General features: G+C 33.1%; 2 protein-coding genes and 1 long non-coding RNA gene across 9 annotated transcripts; 2 read left to right on the forward strand and 1 right to left on the reverse strand.

Moving 5' to 3' along the window:
- Window positions 1–1,287: 1,287 nt before the first annotated feature.
- LOC135832040 (adenosine 3'-phospho 5'-phosphosulfate transporter 1-like) lies at window positions 1,288–5,095 on the reverse strand. Of its 3 annotated transcripts, none has more exons than XM_065345008.1 (9): window positions 4,913–5,088; window positions 4,200–4,374; window positions 3,409–3,620; window positions 3,081–3,277; window positions 2,767–2,991; window positions 2,536–2,689; window positions 2,241–2,455; window positions 2,039–2,164; window positions 1,288–1,929 (listed from the first exon to the last, which is right to left on the reverse strand). In XM_065345008.1, exons 2-9 carry the CDS (start codon window positions 4,229–4,231, stop codon window positions 1,768–1,770), a joined length of 1,323 nt encoding a protein of 440 aa, XP_065201080.1. In that variant the 5' UTR covers window positions 4,232–4,374; window positions 4,913–5,088; the 3' UTR covers window positions 1,288–1,767. The 3 variants fall into 3 exon arrangements, with proteins under 3 accessions (XP_065201080.1, XP_065201081.1, XP_065201079.1); XM_065345009.1 differs by lacking the exon at window positions 4,913–5,088 and adding an exon at window positions 4,730–4,869; XM_065345007.1 differs by lacking the exon at window positions 4,200–4,374 and having other exon boundaries at window positions 4,913–5,095.
- Window positions 5,096–5,330: 235 nt separating this feature from the next.
- On the forward strand, window positions 5,331–6,001 carry LOC135832041 (uncharacterized). 2 transcript variants are annotated; one of them, XR_010556267.1, is made up of 3 exons: window positions 5,331–5,533; window positions 5,616–5,686; window positions 5,760–6,001. It is a non-coding gene; the product is annotated as an uncharacterized LOC135832041 (long non-coding RNA). The 2 variants fall into 2 exon arrangements; XR_010556266.1 differs by having other exon boundaries at window positions 5,331–5,686.
- Window positions 6,002–10,008: 4,007 nt separating this feature from the next.
- Window positions 10,009–15,322, forward strand: Br140 (bromodomain-containing protein 140). 4 transcript variants are annotated; one of them, XM_065345004.1, is made up of 20 exons: window positions 10,009–10,192; window positions 10,270–10,379; window positions 10,455–10,674; window positions 10,752–10,969; window positions 11,045–11,172; window positions 11,253–11,433; window positions 11,509–11,690; window positions 11,758–11,899; window positions 11,974–12,172; window positions 12,245–12,446; window positions 12,515–12,698; window positions 12,774–12,892; window positions 12,971–13,280; window positions 13,356–13,556; window positions 13,649–13,811; window positions 13,878–14,003; window positions 14,081–14,167; window positions 14,242–14,302; window positions 14,371–14,480; window positions 14,561–15,322. In XM_065345004.1, the coding sequence occupies exons 3-20, from the start codon at window positions 10,455–10,457 to the stop codon at window positions 14,893–14,895; spliced, it is 3,168 nt and encodes a 1,055-aa protein (XP_065201076.1). In that variant the 5' UTR covers window positions 10,009–10,192; window positions 10,270–10,379; the 3' UTR covers window positions 14,896–15,322. The 4 variants fall into 4 exon arrangements, with proteins under 4 accessions (XP_065201076.1, XP_065201075.1, XP_065201074.1 ...); XM_065345003.1 differs by having other exon boundaries at window positions 10,012–10,172; window positions 14,371–14,486; XM_065345002.1 differs by having other exon boundaries at window positions 10,013–10,192; window positions 14,371–14,486.
- The last annotated feature ends 6,253 nt before the right edge of the window (window positions 15,323–21,575 follow it).

Here is a 21,575-nt window from a genome sequence, read left to right on the forward strand (position 1 = left end):
AATGTTTGGTTAAGAATTTGAACGTAAATTTCGACACCACTGCCCCGGTGCCCCCCCCCCCCCACAAATTCCATAAGTGCTCGATAGATGACCTGCTGAAAGTCGTAATAAATTCCTATTTTGTCATTTTTCAATAATTTTGTTAGACATCCTAAAAAAAAATAGAAGTACTGACAATTGGAAAATTTTCATAAAAATAACTGCTTAAAGTGGCTCAATTGACATAAAAGCAGGGCTTCAAACCCGTACCCGTACCCGAATACCCAGGGCTTCAAACCCGAACGTTTTCGGGTACGGGTATCGGGTACGGGTACAGAAAATTTTTTCAGAGGATCGGGTACGGGTATCGGGTACGGGTACAGAAAATTTTTCGGATACGGGTATCGGGTACGGGTATGGGATTTTCTTCAATTTTCACCATTTTTGATACAATTTTGATGAAATACCTGAAAAAATACCCGATCTATCGGGTATTCGGGTTCAAAATAGTTTAATCGGGTACGGGTTCGGGTACAGGTATTCCTTGTTTTATTTTTTCGGGTACGGGTACGGGTTCGGGTACAGAAATTTATGGATTTTTGTTAGGGTATTCGGGTATTCGGGTATGGGTACGGGTACGGGTTTGAAGCCCTGCGAATACCTGAAGGAAAATCCAACAATTTCTGTACCAGAACCCGTACCCGAAAAATGAAATGAGGAATACCCGAACCTGTACCCGTACCCGATAGAGACTATTTTGAACCCAAATACCCGATAGATCACCGGATTCTCTGAGAAATAAATCTGTACCCATACCCGATACCCGTACCCGATACCCGTACCCGATACCCGTACCCGAAAACATTCGGGTTTGAAGTCCTGCATAAAAGTTCACCTATTAAAAAAATGTTGCAAAAATAGAGAAAAGTGCTTAAAAGTTGGAATGAAATTGCATAAAGTTACTGAGAAATGAAGGTACACTTTAGGTATACTGACCAACCTTGTACTTTTTTCAGTTTTTTTCAGAGAAACCCCCAATTTGGGCATTTTTGTGCTATAACGAAAAACAAAACGAAATAACGGAAAAACAAAATGATGTAATAACGTTAAACGAAAAACATAACGTAACGGAATTATCTGTGCAACGAAATAATGGAAAAATAACGTAAACAAAAAATTTCACAAATCTAAAACGAAACTATATAATGTAACGAAAAAAAAATTTCGTTATGACAACACTGACAGCCACATATTTCTAATTTAATTTTTTCAGCATTTCAGCGAATTCAAAAATCGATACGGAAAAAATTTGAATTTTAAAATAAAACAAATTTATTTTGCACTGCTTTGAAAAAAAAACTATAAGCACTTGCAATAACATTGAATAAATGAAATAAGCCGACTATAAAAAATTACGGCATGATGTTTTTTAACGTTAAATAGGTACAAAGTACAAAACCTTCTATTTACATGGAAGATGATCTACAGTATGGATCCAAAAATAACTAAGACTAACAAATTCAAAAACTGACGACAGAAAAAATACAAAAAGGAATAAATGCATCTCTTAAGGGCGTTTTCAACATTTATGAAGATTAAGTTACGTAGATAATATTTTTTCATTGGACTAGCGAACATGTTTTTCGTGATACCTATTATTCATAATTTTTTTCATCATCATGATTTATAATACGTTGACATCATGTAGGTACATATTATTAGGTAATCACTAAAAAAAAATCACAAAAACGCACTCCACACATTCAACAACAGGTAAATGATTCGGTTTCACACCGATGACGAATTTGGAGATTTCTTTTTCAAACGTTTAATTCGTTGACCGCAATATATGCGCAGAAAGATAGCCACAAACACGACGAATATACCAACTATACCAATGGCAGTCAACGCATGATGATACGTAATACACGATAAAATAATTGCAAGAGCCTATAAGACAAACAAAAGAACAATGAGATCCAGTAATCCAATAAAATTATTTATAGTTTATACAGAAAAAAAAATACAAAATTATAAAAAATAAAGAGAGGCTACTTACTTGTCTCACTGTCATTATTATCACAAAAACTACTGGACCGAAACAAGAAATGGTGTAAAATATAAAAAGCTGCCCTATGGCTGAACATACAGATAAGACAAAACAATCTACAGCAAAATTAGGGAACTGCAAATAACACAATATTGATAAATGATGATTAAATATGAAAAATAAAGCAAGCAAGTAATTTAATTAATATTACCTTGACCATAAAATAAAAAGAATCGCTAAATCCTTCTTGTTGAAATAGAGATACAGTAGTCAACAAACAAGAGAAAAAATTAACTCCACACATCATTTGCAATGATGTTGCTGAATACTTGGTAAAAAGTTTACTTTGCCAATTCGAAGTGAAACTATCAAATAACATATATCCAACAATCAAGACAGCTCCGGAAAATGTTGTTATTGTTTCATCTGACAGAAATTACAAATGCAGACTATAAAAAATCATTTTACAGGAGATGAGTAGTATGATTGATACAAAATGTGTGTACCATTTTTGGTAGTATCCCTTGATCCAACCAGAAACATAGCCATACCAACGCAAATTAATAACGCCGTGATGTATTCATAATATTCGTACTTTTTTTTCGAAACTATTTTTCCCATTATCATCACAGGAATCAATTTTGATGCTTTAGCCAGCACCTAAATTCGAGAAAAGCAACTATTACTAGAAAAGTTTGTTTGTTAATTTAAACATGATCATAAATTATTATCATTACTTGAGTCGGAAAACTGATAAACTTTAATGCTTCATATTGGCACCAGGAACTCATAATGTTTGAGAAAGAACAGTAAATATATTTATAAAAGGGAACAGTATGCCTTGGTTGATTAAAAATCAATAATATCGCCCCTGACAGCAAAAATGCTAATATTCTATTGACAAAAACTAGAAACTGTGAATCTTCGAATTTATCTTTTTCACCTTCGCGATTTTCGTAATTCTGAAAAAAAATTAGTTATAGGCCCCAGCACAAATAAATTATACTGAAATAAATCAGAGAAAAAACAAAAAAATCGAAATGAGTATTACTTGAGTCATTATTTTTTCTTGAAGCAATCCCCATATCACATAAGTTCCAATCAAACCCACTGAACAGAAGAGAAGTTGAAATGTTTCTTGAAAAAAAGTCCGCGGCTTGGTAGAACCACTTGAATCCAAACTGACATACGCTTTTTTATCAGACCCCAAAAAGCATTCTCTTACAAGCCGACTGAAGAAATTTCGATCTAAAATTGGAAATAAACTTTAAAATAATTATTTTAAAAACCTATCGCCATAAGAACAACGTGCAATTGGCACGAAGATTGAAAATCGCATCTGATTTGGAGCGCCAGCATCAATGCAGAGTGAAAATTACCTGCAGATTCCGCAATTTTACTTCTCTTTACATATTGGAAAATGATAAACCCAGGCACAAAAATAGTTCCATATCCCAGTAAATTCAAAGCTAATCGAAAAATCCAGCTATTTTCCAAATGTTCATCGCCATTATGACGCAGGTATTCCAACAGGAAGGTAAATGCCTTGGCAAAAGCGTAAACGACAAGGACGGTGGAAAACAGCAAAAGGCTGGAAAAAATTTAACCCAACGTTCATTTCTTTTAACATGAATGTATTCTTTAATTGATACTATACAATTGGTACACAATTACACATTTACCATTTTTCATTTTTTAGTTATGTAATATTCCAACAACTTAATTAGCATTATCTCTGGGAAGTCTTTCTATCATATCACGTTTTGTTACCAAAAAGATTAAAAATGTGTTCTTAATTTAATTCAGAATTTCATTTATTTTTTAATTTATCAAACATATTTCAATTACCTGATAAGTTAACCTACGCCACCATGATATCTTTTTGGTAATGATTAATGAATTATAAAGACAATATTCTCTTTTGGTATCAAAAAAAAAAATTAAAAAGACCTGTATCTTTATGAATAAATTTTAAAATGTTCAAATATTCGAACCCGTAGAAATGGATTACCTATGAATAAACTTGTATTTCAATGTATTCTACCAACTATTCAGAAAAATGACAATTGAGCGATGCTATAAAATTTGTAAATAGGTATTCTTATATGACTGCAATCCGTACTTTTGTCATGCTAATTTTTAAATGATTTGAATACGAATAAAAACTTACCATATAATGACTTGAGGTTTAGTGGGTTGCATCGTGACGTATTTCAAGTAAATAATTTCACTGAAGGCCTTTCATTCCTAAAATTTTTCTGCTAAATGGTTGGCAGTTTTACGAATAACGTACATCGATCGGTGTATGTCGTGCCAGTTTTGAAATGAGGAATGAGAAATTTCACCTTAAAGATAACCAAATAACAATATAACCTTTCAATAGATAAATACTTATCATAATGGCTAATAAACACACTACACCGGGCAACTAACTGATATCCTTTCAACTTGACTAAACGTACGAATTTGCTTCATAAAAAAGTAACGTTTTTACGTCAGAATACCTATTAGCCATTATGCAGCAGTGCGTTTACGAATTCAGTTTCTAAAAGATAGGCAAAGTTCACTTTTCACTATAATTGATCAATAATAGAACCCGTAATAATTCGAAAATGTCACTCATTACTCTACGGTTTATAATTATTCAACTTAGGAATGCCTACATGAAAATGAATAGAAATAGTTTAAACGTATGCCTACTTGTTTTGAAATGTGAATGAATAGAGAACAACTATCGTGTAGCAATGGAAAATTTTGTTTACAATGGTTCAAAATGAAAATTCTAACTAGAATTTCAAGCTATTCGACAGACGACATTTCAACGCTTATTATGGAGTATTGAGTCCGGATTTTGTAATGCACAAACGTTATTAACCTACTCACCGTCCAAAACCACAGTGGTATTTCTCAGTACAGGAGACTGAAAAGAACATTTTAAATTCCAAATTCAAGTAAATTAAATTAATTCATTCTTCATTTTTTTTAAAATTACAATCACATTAGAACGAAAAGTGTTTCATTTTTCATTTATCATTTCATTTTTAAAAATTTTTGAAAAGAAAAGAAGCCTTATCTTATCAGCAAAATTTTTGTTGATTTTATGAAGAAGAAAGGAGGGGAACAAACACGCTAAACACGGCGATTTTTCTTTTTGAACGCGGGATGCGTAACAAATCACAATATTAGATGGCCTAAATGATTCTTTTTCTGACGCATCCGTTCACCGATGATCCAATCATCCAATCCAATCACGGCTCTTATCTTATCAAATTTTTTAAAAATTATTTTTGAATGAAAAATTTGAAAAATGAAAAATTGAAAAAAACTTCATGAGCACTAAAATTTAACGCGATAAAATTTGCTATTCAAGTGTTGATTCGATTATGCGATTCATCATGTTGAGAATTATTCCCACTTTTTATTCCTTCCTGATTTTATTCTAGTGACTGGCGATGATTTATTCAATTAGAAACACCAGTACCAGTTGGAATTATCTTATTACGGGTAGTATTTATTTATGAAACTGAATATATGATGATCTCTTATTATTCTGGCTTGTTGTACTTTGTGTGAAAAATACTTTCAGGTTAGATAGAAAAACTGATGAACGAAGAACGAATAAGACATGAAACTGTCAATAGTGCAGTTTACTTCAATGTATGATTAATTTTTTGTTCAACTTATTACTGGTGGTATTCACACAATCAAATAATAACTATTTCTATTCTAGTTGTGATTATACGTACATGCATATCTCCGGAGATGAAAAATGAACGAGGCTAACGCTAGATGACGCATCGGACGAGTATTGATGGTGTTTCATATTATTTTCAATCGGGATGAGAAGAACTGAACTTTTTGGTCGAACTAGGTACTAGCTTTTCGAACACACATTCATACATGACACATGTATAAAATAATCTTTGTAGACGATGAAAAATAAACAAGGCCAACGGTAGATGGTGAATCGGACGAGTATGCTATTTTTACATGAATATTATTATTATTCACCAATGTTGATTTTCAATTTACTTCCTCGTAGATCTTCTTTGCAGCCGTCGTTACGTTCTTCTAGAGAAAATTTCATGTGGATGTTTACAAAGCGCAGTTTCATATTGAAGTTAAAGAAAGTGTGCAAAATGAAAAGCACGCTCGCCTACCTTAAAGATGCTTCATCTTGCGGAAAAAACACTTACATTCTTTCTAAAAATCGTTGAAGTTTTGTCTTCAACCTGTGTGACCTGTGTGAAAGTGATGAAAATTTTTGTATGAGTCTTGGCGGTTCTTTTAATATCATGTATTTTTTTTTCAACTTTTTTCACGTAGTGTCTATGTTTTTTTCCAACTTGACGATTTTATTGCTTTTAAAGCATTTTTTGGGGATGTAATTCTTTTTTTTCAAATTGATTTTTTTCTCTAGTTTGGCGGGTTTTTTGCTTTTTGAAGCATCTTGCAGGCATGAAATTCGATCACTTAAAAAGTGACTCAGTCACTAATTTCACAATGCAAGTCACTTTGTTCACTATTTCGGCGAAAAAGACCAAATTTCAAAGATTTGTCGTGTAAAAAAGGAAAAGTGCAAAATTTTAGGAAATGATCAATATTTTTCATGATAATCCTGAATCGTCATTTAAAAAAAATAAAAATGAACTAGTCTACATTGAAAATGTAAGCCGATGTGATTGGATAGAGTCGATATTTTCTAAACCGTACAAAAGTAGATCGAAAGATAAGGCAAAAATTTATCATCTGTCAAAATTTCAAGTGCTAAAGTGCCTTTTTCGATTTTTGGTGAATTTTTGAAAATCAAATTTTGGCTAAAAATGAGGGAAAAAATCAAATGATTTTGAAGCTTCCAGCTACTCTTTGGAAATTTCAATTTTCCAAAAAACGCCGTACAACCTTTCAAAAAGTCGAAATTTTGGAAAATTTCAAGGTTCAAAAATCTACTGGAGGCTCCAGTAATTTTCAAAAGGTCGCTAGAGGTGGAGAGGCTCCAAAACGACTTGAAATCCACCTGCAGTCGACTTCGTAGCGTATTGGAATTAGTTTGCAGAATAAATGTCGTGAAATTTTGTAGGAATTTCGGGTTTCAAAAATCTGCTGGTTGCTCGAGAACTGCTCAAAACGGGTTGAAACAGTTTCCAATCGATGTGGCGTGTCAAAAATAGGGTATATCTCAAATTTCAGTTTTCTTGGTCAATTTGGTAAACTTTAGATTTTTTTCCTCATTTTTGGCCTAAATTTGATTTTTAACAATTCACCAAAAATCGAAAAAGGCACTTCAGCACTTAAAATTTTGACAGGTGAAATTTTTGCCTAATCTTTTGGTCTACCTTTGTACGTTTTAAATAATTTCGTGCAAGTCCAAGTCGCTGGAGGCAGCAGTCGTTTCTGTTGCGTATTTGCAGAATAAATTTTGGCTTTCCATCTCCATTTGATGAAATTTTAGGAAATTTCAAGGTTCAAAAATCTACTGGAATTGCCAGTAATTTTCAAAAAGTCGCTGGAGGCTCCGAAACGACTTGAAATCCACCTGCAGTCGAATTCGTGGCGTATCGAAATTAGTTTGCAGAATGAATTTTGGCTTTCCAACTCTATTTGATGAAATTTTGTGGGGATTTCGGGTTTAAAAATTTGCTGGAGGCTCCAGAATTGCTCAAAACGGATTGAAACAGTTTCCAATCGATTTCGCGTGTCGAAAATAGAGTATATCCCAAATTGCAGCTTTCTTGGTCAATTAGGTAAAATTTTGATTTTTTCCCCTCATTTTTGGCCTGAATTTGATTTTTAGAAATTCACCAAAAATCGAAATAGGCACTTTGGCATTTGAAATTCTGGCAGGTGATGATGTGATGAATCTTTCCTTATCTTTCGATCTACCTTTGTATGGTTTAAAAAATGTCGTACAAGTCAGCTGTGTTGGAACGCAAAATCTGCGCTTATCAGTACCTTTGAAATCAGAAAAAAAAACTAATCATCGGTCAACATGAAATACATTTAAATATTCTCATTTTTCTTTTTCTCAGTTGGTGCTAAAAATAAAATTTTATATCCATAAAAAATGAAGATTAAAAAATCAAAAAGGTGGTTATTAAAAGCAAGGTAGAATTCTAAAAATTTCAAGATCATATTTTACGGGGGAGGGGGGGGGGTTAGAACCTGAGAAATGACAATGCTGAAAAACGAACGAGCGGTATTTTTTAACTTTCTGAGTTTTACTTTTTTTTTTTTTGGTGTTCGTCATTACTTGATTATTACACCCGTCGTGTGAGATTCTATATCGAGTTGGTAAGGTCAAGTTTTTTAATTAGGTCTAAGCATTTTTTAATTTCGGAAGGGTCGTCTGGAATGAATAGGTATCTTTCATCTTTGTAGGGATAGTTTGTGCTGATATAAGGAGGGACAGTGAGACTGATCGAGAGAATACGTGCTGTAGAGTTGATATGGACAGATTTTATCGCATTTTTTTGAAAAAATGGAATTTTTAAAAAGTCATTGGAGGCTCCAAAACGACTTGAAACCACCCCCAGTTGACTTAGCAAGTCAAAATTAAGACGCAGTTTTTATTTAGTGAAATCTGCTTAGGCTTCAGAATTTCTTAAAACGAGGGTATAATCTATCGCAAATTTCAGCATTCCTGTTAAAATTTTGATTTTTTTCTCCATTTTTGGCACTGGGATTTTCAAAAATTTACATACCAAAAATCGAAAAATGCACTTTAGTACCTACAAGTTTGGCTGATGATACATTTTTGATTTTTTGCATGCTGGTTCGATCTACATATTTGTATGTTTGTTCGGTTCAGCTTTGGTCCTCGACTTTTAGACCGTTTTCATTTTCGGAGTAATCAATAAAGTAACGTCTATGAATACGGCTCTAAAATTCTGATTTCAAATCAAAACAGTACACCCGTGGGCCATGTATCTACGCTCACTAAAAATTCTGCTTTCTGAACAATCTCAATTTTTAAAGTTGACCCCTACAAAATCCATAAATTAAATTATAATTAAAAATTGAAATAAATATTGTGCTGATTTTAATATAAAGTGAAACTCAAAAATTGTATCAATAGATTAGACACAATTTTATCGCCTTTAATTTTGATTCAGATAAATTGTCACGTAAAAGATCGCAGATGAATGAAGATGTTTGATCAATGATCATGATGAAAAATTTCGAAAACGAAAAATATTAACAAGCAAGGTCACAGGTGACCTGGCAACGGGTTCCCCTTAAACTTGATACCATAAAAAAAATTTTAAAACACCTTCGGCCTTTTTTATTAATTACGACGAAATGTCAATGAAAATTCAATTGAAAATGGTATTTCAAAAAAAAATTAGTTATTAGGTACATACCTCTACTTAAATTAACTTAATAATAATTTCATTCGGGAAATCCTAATAATTAATTAATTAATTAATCGTTGTAGTTATAATTTATAATTAATTATTGTCTCATCTCATTTTTGACTTCACCAATAGAAGCTGTTAATTTACATGAAAAATAATTCTATTACGCGACACCAGACAGCGCTAGTATCTAGGTTACTGAAAACCTGATGAGCCGTAGCGATTCTGGGTTTCCCGAGGCGGGGCTCGGGGAACCCTAATAATTAAAATAAAAATTTGTAAAACAGTCGACAGATCGACAGTTGAAAATCAAAATGATGTAGTGATAGTGAACGACATGAACGGCTGTTACGCATCCCGCGTGCAAAAAGAAAAATCGCCTAAACACGCTGAAACGAAAATATGTGATTGGTCGTGGGGAAAACCGTTACAAAAACTTTTTTCAGGTTTTTGTGTAATTAAAAACTAAAAATGCTACTCAGAATAGTTAATGAATTATGAATTGATTTTTTTTTGGTTTAAATTCGAGTAAAAGCGATGAAACGCTTTTTATTATGTTTTTAATTTTTCATATTTTCCAAATTCCATGTTCAAGTGAGCTTTGATTGCGAATTACACAAAAATGAACTTCGTTATCAAGTCGAATTCAGCTAATATTCCATTTCTGAATGAGTTGGCTACAATTACTCATTCTTCGAACAAAACATTTTTTTATCACAAACGTTTGAAATAGAATCTTCAATTTCCAAACAAAAATCAAAATGCGAAACTTTTGATTTGATTGACCGGTTTGTACTTTCACTTTGCAGTAAGTAATTTTCGAGATGTTTGATTCATTATACCGCAGCTTTTCATATTTTCAAAGTTACTTATTCGTAATTTCAGCGGTCGATCACATTGCGAAAGTTATTTCTTCATAATTTCATGAATCAATAACTAACTCCAGTGTCAATGTTTGTTCCTGATTGGCATCAGTGACATTTACGAGAGGGAATGTAAGATTTTGTATAGTATGTATGTAACTCACTGATGTGTTTTTATTGTTACAATAATGAATTTTTTATTTGTAGATGAAAGCAGAAGATTTCATCATATTGGAATTCTGTAGGAAGTTACGGCGTGTCCAAAATCCTCCATATACTTGTCCTATTGAAGAATGTGGTAAAGTGTACCAAGGGCTTTGTGGTTTACAGTACCATTTAAATCATGTAAACCATTCCATCGCTAAATTGAAGGAGTTTTTCAATGAATTGCCTGATGTTCCTGCATCCACTCCTCATAAATCTCATAGTAAGTCATTACTCTGCTCAAATTTATATTGAAAAATCCATGAAACGAAAGAAGAGTTGTATTCCTAACTTGTAAAGCTCGTTCAGGTCGTCGAAGAGGAAGATTTTCCAGATTACCAGAGCCTCCTCCAGTTGTTGTACACTGTATAGATCCTGCGGATGAAGTAAATTCTCACGAATCAAAATCATACGTGCAATTTGAAGTGAATAGTAAAACCGTACATGTTAAGAACAAAGCATTAGTAGAAATGCGTGTTAAAGAGGATTACGAAAAAGAATACGGGGATAAATCTACGGTATGTTCTGCGATGAGATCAGAAATTTTTCCAATCAACATACGTATGTGAAAAAATATTTCCAATTTATTTTAGAATACGCATATCACCAACAACTTGACAAAATGCTGGGATGCTGTGACGAAATTACCCTCTGCTAATTGCAGAGATATTCCTTCTTACGATATTCCAGATGCTTCCTCGCTTCCGAATTCCTACATAAGGTAAAAACAGACATAATTTACAACTTTTTTTAATTGTAAGGGGAAATTATTTCTAACGTGAAATGTATCTTGTGTGATAGATTTATAGAAAGGTCCGCAGAAGAACTAGATGGTGAGGTTGAATACGATATGGATGAGGAAGATACGGCTTGGCTGGAGTCAGCAAATGAAAAACGAGCCGAAAATGATTTACCTCCGGTTTCAATGGAATCCTTCGAATTACTAATGGATCGATTAGAAAAAGAATCGTACTTCCTGGTTGTAAGTTGAATCACAACGGGAAAAATAAACGAATAAATCCAACATTGTTACGAAATGTAAATTAAAATGTTGCAGCAAATGAATAAAGAAGTAGACAGTTCACTTGCTGTAATTGATGATGAAGCTGTTTGTTCAATTTGTTTGGATGGAGAATGTCAGAACTCAAATGTTATATTATTTTGCGATATGTGTAATCTAGCTGTACATCAAGATTGTTACGGAGTTCCATATATACCTGAAGGACATTGGTTATGCCGGTAATTTCTTGAAAGACTGTTTTTTCAGCGAGTAAGACTTCTTAATAATTAGTAAGTTTGATTTTAGCCGATGCCTTCATTCACCCTCTGCTCCCGTGGATTGTGTGCTGTGTCCAAATAATGGAGGTGCATTCAAGCAAACTGATCGTGCTCATTGGGCTCATGTAGTTTGTGCTTTATGGATTCCTGAAGTGCGATTTGCGAATACAGTAAGAAATTAATCAAGAAGAATAGTTGTTCCTAGTCAAGAAATGTATTTCACTGAAACACCATGTCTATTTAGGTATTTCTAGAGCCAATTGATAGCATTGAGTCAATACCAGCCGCTCGTTGGAGATTGACTTGTTACATTTGTAAACAACGTGGTGTTGGAGCTTGTATACAATGTCACAAGACAAACTGCTATTCAGCTTTTCATGTGACTTGTGCTCAACAAGCTGGTTTGTACATGAAAATGGAAACTGTTCGAGATAACAATCTTGGTAAATGTTTAGTCCGTTTGACACGTCGTGTATTATTTGTATGAAAATTAGCGTTTTGAATTTGAATTTTAGGAGCTGTACTCGTACAAAAAATTGCTTACTGTGATACACATGCACCCATCGATGCGGAAAGTAAAGCCCGCTTGCAAGCAGCCAATAAGAAAAAAGATCTTTCTGCGTCGTCTACTGATAAAATGAAAACTGCTCGTAAAGTGTTAGCTAAAAAGCGATCGGTTGCCCCTGTCATATCCATTCCAACTATTCCTCCTGAAAGGTTTGTGTGGTTGCTAGTTATAACATTTTTTTGGTTGAGTAATTTTCATTCGAATGTAAATGTTGTAGAATACAAGAAATCGCCTCGCTCATCACAACACCAAAAAAATCTTATTTCATTCAGCGATTGATCGCGTACTGGACTTTAAAAAGGCAATTTAGAAACGGCGTTCCTTTATTGAGGCGATTACAGACGTCACACTTGGCGCGCCGTGACGAATCTAAGCAGTCCATTGAACAAGTCACGGATATTGTTAGTTTTCGATTTTTTTAAAAATAATTTTCTTCCTCGCAGAATTTGGTCATTTATCATCACTTTTTTAAACAGAGTGAACTATATCGACAAATGAAGTACTGGCAAAGCCTCAGGCAGGATTTGGAACGTGCAAGATTACTTTGTGAATTAGTTCGAAAGAGAGAGAAACATAAAAAAGAATTCGTCAAAGTGTGAGTATAATGCAACAGTCATGGCAAATATTTCTATTTTCTATTTGTGTTTCATTTTGATTTGTTTTTTAATCGTAGAAATGAAGAATACGTTCTCACAGCGTTGAACCCGTTTCACGCATTTCTTCTCAAGATTATCGCTCAACTGAAAGCTAAGGACACAGGAGAGATATTCATAGAACCGGTTGATCAGAATGAGGTTCCTGATTACGGTGACATTATAAAAAATCCAATGGATTTGCAAACCATGTCCGAAAAAATAAAAAATTTCGAGTATCCGAATTTAGAAGCTTTAGAAACCGATTTCAATTTAATGATTTCCAACTGCTTAGCGTATAATTCAAAAGAAACTATTTTTTATAAAGCTGGCATCCGTATGAAAGAACAAGTAAGCTTAAATTCTGTATTCATTTCTAAATCATCAACAAAACATGTAATTTTTGCTTATTTATTTTCTGTGTAGGGTGGAGCGATTATAAGACAGGCAAAGAAAGATCTCCTTATTAATCGGTTTGACATGACAACCGGTCTGCTTGTTGATCAAGTTTCGTTTAAGGAAACTCAAAGTCAAAAATCTAAAACAGAATGTACACCTGTTGAAGAAGTTCAAGCTACAGAAATAGATAAAGAATTGGCCGCCATAGCGGATCCTAACAATCGTATGGTGTGTGAAACGTTTGAAACTAAAACTAAAACACTAATAATCGCAGAATAACATTTTAGTGGTCTAATCGACTTTTATTCTTGTCAAACTAGGGTGATAACGACATCATGTGTAAGTTATTGCAGTTACTGGATAAAAGCGAATTACTCAAGCACAAAAGAGCCAGAATGAAACGAGTTCAGCTAGTCAAAGTACAAATGGCGAATATAAGACGAAAACAAACTCGCAAAAATAATGCTCAGTTGCGAGCTAATGGTATGTCATTGAACCACCTTGTTATTGGAAAAAATTGTGTCACTTAAATGTTAAATGTTGATTTAGAAAAAGAAGATAAGATGGCTGAATCAGAACCTGACGATAGCATAAATCACAGTGTTCTTGAGAATTTAAAAAATACCCCATCTTCATCAGATCAAAAAAATGTTTCTAATTTGGAAAACTCACCTGGTAATTTCTTTTCTGACCAGAGTGCAAAATAATTTTAACGAATACAATTACGATCAAATTTAATTTTTGTTTTCCAGATAGAAATAAAAGAAAACGAAAAGATGTTTCATTTAATGATACCTCTACTCCCGATAGAAAAAAACATGAAGCTACTCCTTCGTCTCGTAAGTTTCTAGTTCAGAATTGTTTGTTACAAAAATGTAGGCACCATTAGTTACCTGACGTAATTGCTTTTCAGACAACGCAGATACTCCCGTCATTTTCAAGCGGCCTGATATTCCTCTCAACGCTGGTTCCGAGTATGTATTTCGTATTCTGTGTAAAATTCAAATTTTCGTATTGAACAAACTTACGTTTTTCCTTGTAGGAAAAAATCCGTTGTAATTAAAAGAAGAAGAAATAAACGTTTATCAAATGCTGCTTCAGGATCAAAACCAGTAATACCTAATTCAGAAAGCTTTAGAATTTATAGATCAAGTAACGGTAAATTGTGATTAATTTTTTTTCCATACTAATACCTTTACATTTACTAATCTTCCATGATTGAATTTTGACAGAAATGCCTGATGAAACTGATGAAGACACTCAAAGTAGTAGCAGCAGTTGCTCTTGTTCTGATGAAGAATCTGAAAATTCTTCGAGCGATAGTGACGATAATTCGACCGAAACAGGAAATAATGTTGATGAAGACGTTGATAGTGAAGATGATGAAGAAAATAAAGTTGATGACGGTGAGAACCTCGACGACGACAACGATGAAGATGATGATGATGATGAAGACGATGATGACGACGACGACGACGATGATGATGATGATGATGATGATGATGATGATGATGACGACGATGATGATGATGATGATGACGATGATGATGACGACGATGATACGTAATTATGAAGCAGTAGCACTTCGCAGTGTTGCAGTGCAGTAAATATTTTTCATGTTTTTTTTTTCTTTTTGCTTAAAATATGTGAGGTTCTGTTATTCAGCTGTAGATGCATTCATTTCAGTTTATTCTAACATTAAGATAATCGTTTACTTTATAGGCTATGACTTATTTATTTTCTCGTCTATCGACAAAAAACTTCACTGCAGTATTTTTTTCTATTATTTATTTCCCCATGATTTTTTGAATTACTGATTATTACATATAAGCTTATTTCGTTGTTTTATAAAATTTCATTGAGTATTTATTTTTGTGTGTTGTGTCGTGTAGTAGTTATGGATTTCCTTTACACTGGTGTATTTTAATTTGAAATGTGAAATATCGTGAATTTGTTTCTATATTTGTATCGATTAAAATGATATTCATAATGTTTTTTTTACTATCGAATTCTACCCAAAAACTAAATACGCGAGGTCCAGAGATGTAAATACGAGTATATCGTATAATACCATTTAAACCCGTAAAATACAGGTTGGTAATTTATTCTGAAATGAAAATTAATGCTTTACTTTTGTATTTTCTTTCCTCAGAACCACAAACCTCATCAAAGTTGCGAGAAGTAGGTGCGGGAAAAATATATTGTACCAAAGGTGTTTTGTATTACCTATATGGTACCGTCAACCATGCAGGGTGAAACGGATAGGAATTTTGAGGTTTTTTGGCTGAGTTGGGTGGGATGATTTTTTTAGCAGTTAGACATATAAAAGCTAAGCCCTTTGGATATTGAATTATTCATTCAAATTTTCTTCATAGCAGTTTTTTCACATTGAAGCTCTATCCGTTTCACCTCATCTCGATTTTCGAAAAGTTCCTACGAAAATTTGGTGAAGAAAAAAAACGATTTTTTGATGAGAATGTCCCTTTTTGTACGCACCCTCACATATCTGATCTTACAAGAATCCATTTACGATGTCCAAAAGAAACAAGTTTGTCCAAAAATCAGCAATTTTGAATTTTTAAAAGCTGCAGATCTTTTTCAATTTTCAAGTTTTTTATATCAGAAAAGCGAATTTAATAAGCGATTAAGAATAGCACTGGTAGGTACTTGTTACCTACCTGCATCAAAGTTTATCGAGAAGTTGAGTTTTAAAAGTAAACACCCAAATTATTATTTCCTACTCGGTAGGTACTCGCTGTTGAATTTTTCTGCAGCATGCTGTGATTTTGGTATTGCATAAATTGCATGATGACGCAATAGATGGTTAGGTACTTTTCATTAAAATCATTTCGTACGTCTCAGTCAAAAATATTCTAAATTGCCAATATCTCTTGGCATGCACAAAAGACCACATATGTATTTCGGTCAGTTAAAGAGAAATGAGAAGTTCAAGTACCTATCTCAAAAAATTTTCGGACAAACATGAGTGCCTATGAGCGCCCAGGGTAAAAAAAATTCTCACTTATGTAAATTGATGTCATGTCGCTGAGAGTACAGTCTACGTAAATAAATCAAAAAATTAGTTTACGATGACCATTCATCGTTCTTGTGTGCACAGCATACTTCAGTATCAAATACGAGTATGATAAATATGTACCTATGGTAAGTAGTTGTACCTACTACCTACCTATAAACCTATCATACATACAAATGTGAGTGACTGAGTGATGAGTGATGACTCGCAGAGAATACGGATGTATGTATCACTCACGACCCTTATCCAAAATTGAGCCAGAAAACAAGCAAATAACATTTTGTCAGTTAACATAGGTATCGAAGTAATGGGTTAGGCAAATAACTGTGTGCTAAAAGAGCGACACAGAGCGATGAATTGACATTAACATGAAATACGCGTAAGAAATGGACAACTAGGCACATGCCTTTCAACGTTTAGATATGCAAATTTAATAACATAAACACAATCGCGTGTGCGTGTTATGCGTTTTGTGCAAATACCTTCAGCTACCTACTTAATCAAGATTTGCGACCAACTGAACTTAGCGAATCATGATAGTTTCAAAATTATTTCGAGTGAAATTCTCGTAAGTGGAGTATAACGATAATTTATAGTTCCGCAACATTTCGTTGATATTCTCGACGTGCAAAGATTGCTTTAAAAAAAGTTGCTGTAGCGGGTTACGTTTTCAATTGACTGGACTCTGAATAACTAAAATGCGAATACGAATAAGTTATAGTCTGTTGACCAATTTCTGGTCACACGCGTAGGTACTCGTATTTGGGAATTACACTACAAAGTATAAATTATAGGTTCGCTCTCTAATTAAAAATTTTTACACTTACCAATGTTTTCCAGGTATACATTACATACCTGTAAGGTCCATATTATTGTTAATAGCACTTGGAGAAAAAAAAAACGTTTACCCGGAAATTATCAGAAAAATTATATTTCCTATGAAAGTTGCCGTTTTTTAAAATTACATATGTACAATTTCAAAAATAAAAATAAATACATAGATGCCACTAAAAAAGATTTAGAAATAAGATAGGTAGGCCAATTTACCCAGCCGTATTTTGACTTGAAACGTCAGAAAGTTTGAAATTAAAGATAATCATAATCGTCATATTCTTTGTAATCATTTCCGTAATCCAAACCACCATAATCATCTGAAGAAGGGGGTGCAAACACCCCGCCGGCAAAATCCTCCAAGAATTCTCCTAGGCCAAACATGGAAGCGAAACCATAAATCATTCTCAGCAATATAAGTCTTAGAAAATTGAATACATTTGTTTCGCTTTTTTTTCTCAAGGCTCTAAAGCTTTCATCTTCAGCTTTCTGAAATAAACAGATTTCATTAAAATTGAATCGAGACAATATTAACCGACTAGCCTTTAGTAAATGTATACCGACCGATGCCCACAACAATGCGAAGATGATTAACCAAAATATCTTGCAACCAGAATACAACACAGCCATATTTAATTACATGATGCAAACTTCAGAATCATTGTTCGCTACTTTCTCACCGTACGGATGCTAATTTTTAGCTGCTTTTCCATTCAGTAAACCTATTAAAATGATGAATCCGTTAAATAGGTACCCGGCGTAGCAGCGAGTTTTTGAACTGAAATATTAAAGCACCTATAATGTTACGTGGGTGGGTAGGTAGAATAAATGCATATTGCTTTACACAGCATTTATAAATTAGACGAGTCTTCGATCTCTAAAATGAACAAAATTATTGTCCTTCCAAAAAATTGCTCAGTATCTACATTAAAAATTCACTTTATTCTTTTAAACATCTGAAAACAGTTTGATATGCTCAGTCCTTTTGTCCTGTGAGAGAATTTGAGAGTAAAATGAAAGATTTCTTTCATTCCGATTCGCTGACATTAAAAAAACATTGCAGAAAATTGTGCACATTAGACAAAGATGATCTGTACCTATTTTTAAGACAAATGGACATTTACGTAGGTAATGTTACAAAATATGTTGAAATGAGTCATTTTTACACATTCCTGATTTTAAAAAAAGAAAAAAAAAACTAGAACTAATCACAAAAAATTAAAAAGGAATTTTTAAAACACTTTCCATTTCTGATTATAGGTAGGTATTTTTTTTTTTTTGAAGTGTCAATAAGCAACTAGGTAAGTAGTAAGTATTTTAATATCGATTTGTCAGACAAGAAAATCTTAGTAGTTTTCAAATTTCATTCCATCCCTTGAATATACCTCTCTTACTTATGTACCTTACCTATCTACCCATTTATCCTTCGAATACCGAATAAGTTTCAGTGCTCCAGGTACCTACATATTTGTGCTTAGGTATACCTATGAGCTCGAAAACGAATTCGTTTTAGAATGGACTAAATATTGGATAAATACCAACAAAAATTCTTCGAATATTCTTTTAAGAAGAATGCAGCTGTGTTTTACAGATAAGAACCAAACTGTCGTTATATATTTTCTAATTTAACGCGTGAATGAATTTTGAAATGGCGTGGCGAAAATTGAACATGTATGTTGCTGTACCTATAGTAGGTACCTTACCTATACATAGGTATTATACTTATCTAATAGAGATTTGTGAACATGTTCGAAGAAGATTGCCTATAATGTGCTTATTGAATTATGTTCATTGCGCGCCTAATCCGTCACAAATAGAGGCTATAGATATTCGAATAGGTATTCATTCAACATTTTGATCGTTGCGATGAATGAGAATAATTTCGTAGGTACAAATATTTCAAGTTCATCAAAATTAAAATTGACAGAATTGAAAAATACATTTAAAAAAATACGAAGTTGAAGTACATACCCAACAATGTGTTTATTCTCCGTTTCAGATTTTTTTTCTCACAAATTTGGCAAACAAACTGATTAATTAAAATAAAAAGTTACACACGTCTAGAAAAAATTCACTTAGATTATTATAAAATATTACAAATGTGATGTAAAAATTTCGATTTCATTACAACAGCACTCATATGTAAAGACGTTCGTGCATATACCGCGAGCAAGTTGAAACTGATAATTATAGGTCAAGTTTCAAGCATGGCAATAACTCCTCCAGGGGTAAAAGACAACACCACGAACAGGACATCCTACTACCAGCACTACTGAAGACGATTGACGGATATTACAACTATACTGGAACAGTTTCCATGTTCTAACTGCTGGCTCGTGTCTGTTATGAATCAGTTACAATGTAGTATTTTTCGCTGTTAAGCAACAAAACAATAAGAAGAAATTATTTTGTCGGCAAGGCGCAACTGCAATCGAACATTCGTGTGCGATAATCACATAATTTACGGCAATTTCGCTGTCGATGTTCTGTTCTTGCTATTCTGACATTGATACTCGTTATCAAATTGTTTCATGAGTAGTCCATGTCAACATGTACTACCTATTTTCGGGGCAGCTTTGCCTTTCTCTTATTAAAAACATTTGGGATGTCCGCATACTAGGTATAGTACCAGATGGTATCTTATCTACCTATGATGATAGGGTCACACAGTCCAAATTTTTCCACCTCTATAACAAAATTGGTTTTTTACATTTCTTACATCTTATATATATGAAATCGTCGAAACAAATTAAGGAGGTGGTCTGTATTCAAATTTGAAATTTAAATATTCAACTTTTATTATTTTACTTACTTTGAAATCAGATCCTACTCCCATAACAACTAAACTACGGGTTCCTTTTTTTATGGACCAAAGTAGATAGGTACTAGGTAGTCTATCGATCTCTACGTACCTATATCGAAATTAATTTTCAAGATTTATTTGCACCTAAAGTGTCCTCAATATGATGATAACGTTTAATGAAACAACTAGAACAAGTTGATTTCTTCCACGTTTCTCGTTTCACATTCTGAAATTCTTCTCACAGCCATAAAAATTTATTTACCAGATCAATATTTCATATTCATGGTCAACTATACCTATTCAGCAAATTTACCTACTTGAAAAGAATTGCAAGAAAGATACCAACACATACCTACACCTACCTATAATTATTATAAAACATATATCAACAGTAACGAAGATAATCTCAACTTAGGTCGGTAGTTTTGAAAAATTACGAAGAACTTAAAACAAAACGAAAGCAGGTTTTGAGAAGATAGGATAATTATGTCTATCCGACACAACAAATAACTAAGCGGTAATTCCTTGGTTGTGAGATGCGAATATTCGATAATGAACAATTACCTTAGCACCTATTACAATGGTAGTCTAGAGCTCGAAGAAATGTTCGTCATAAAGTAATCTCTTTTTTGTAACGCTCAAGCAACTCTTAATGAAAGCAACATTCTGACCGATTTTTTTCCTGCGAATTTAAAAGGAAAAAATTATACGAATGTACTCATTATGTGTGACCCATGACAAGATTTGGTGTGAAATTTCTAGTTTGAAGAGTCTGTAGGTAGCTACAGCTATAGGGCTAGTCGCAGTACACACATACATGAAATGTTTGTTTATTAGAAAAGAAACTAAGACGGAAACGCCTAGGTCAAGGCCTTTCGTGAATTTATATTGAATTATTTCATAATTTATTTTATAACATTTGCATAATGAAAATATCGGTTAGGTACATTATCATGTCCGTTACGAAGAAATATTCTCAATTATCCGCTCAGTTAAAGATGAATTGTCTGTTGAACTTACTTTAAAAATATAAAATCACTTTATTATAGGTTTATATACAGATGTACATAGGTATTAATTATGCACCCAAACTTATTTTTAAAATAATAGATCATCTTGTCGATGATTTACCTTTTTTTATTTTTTTATTTTTTTATTTTATTAGATCAACATTTTTCTATCGTTGGAACTGGCTCTTCAACCTGCACGTATCACATGCAGCATTCAAAGAGTTTCTGTGTAAGACACTAATGTAAACAAAAGTAGGCTCGATACACGCGCGCATATGTGTCACTGAATTAAATCTTCAGACTAGATCCACTACCAGAAATATTTGAATATCTAATAGCATTAATCAATTGGATCCGGATCTTGTAGTATTGATTAAATTTATGAATTAATTGTGTCCACCAGTTGCATCTGAGTTGCCAGAGTTCAGAATAAAATAAAATCAGCATTTTGAAAATAGACGAGTAGGTAATTGTTAATACGAACGACACTTTATCTAAAAATCTTAAAACCAAGTTTTAATTTCAACTATTGTTATCAAGTAGGTCAAACGCTGTTTTTTGAAACAATT

The sequence above is a fragment of the Planococcus citri genome, chromosome 1 (assembly GCF_950023065.1).
Source record: "Planococcus citri chromosome 1, ihPlaCitr1.1, whole genome shotgun sequence".
Lineage (NCBI taxonomy): Eukaryota > Metazoa > Arthropoda > Insecta > Hemiptera > Pseudococcidae > Planococcus > Planococcus citri.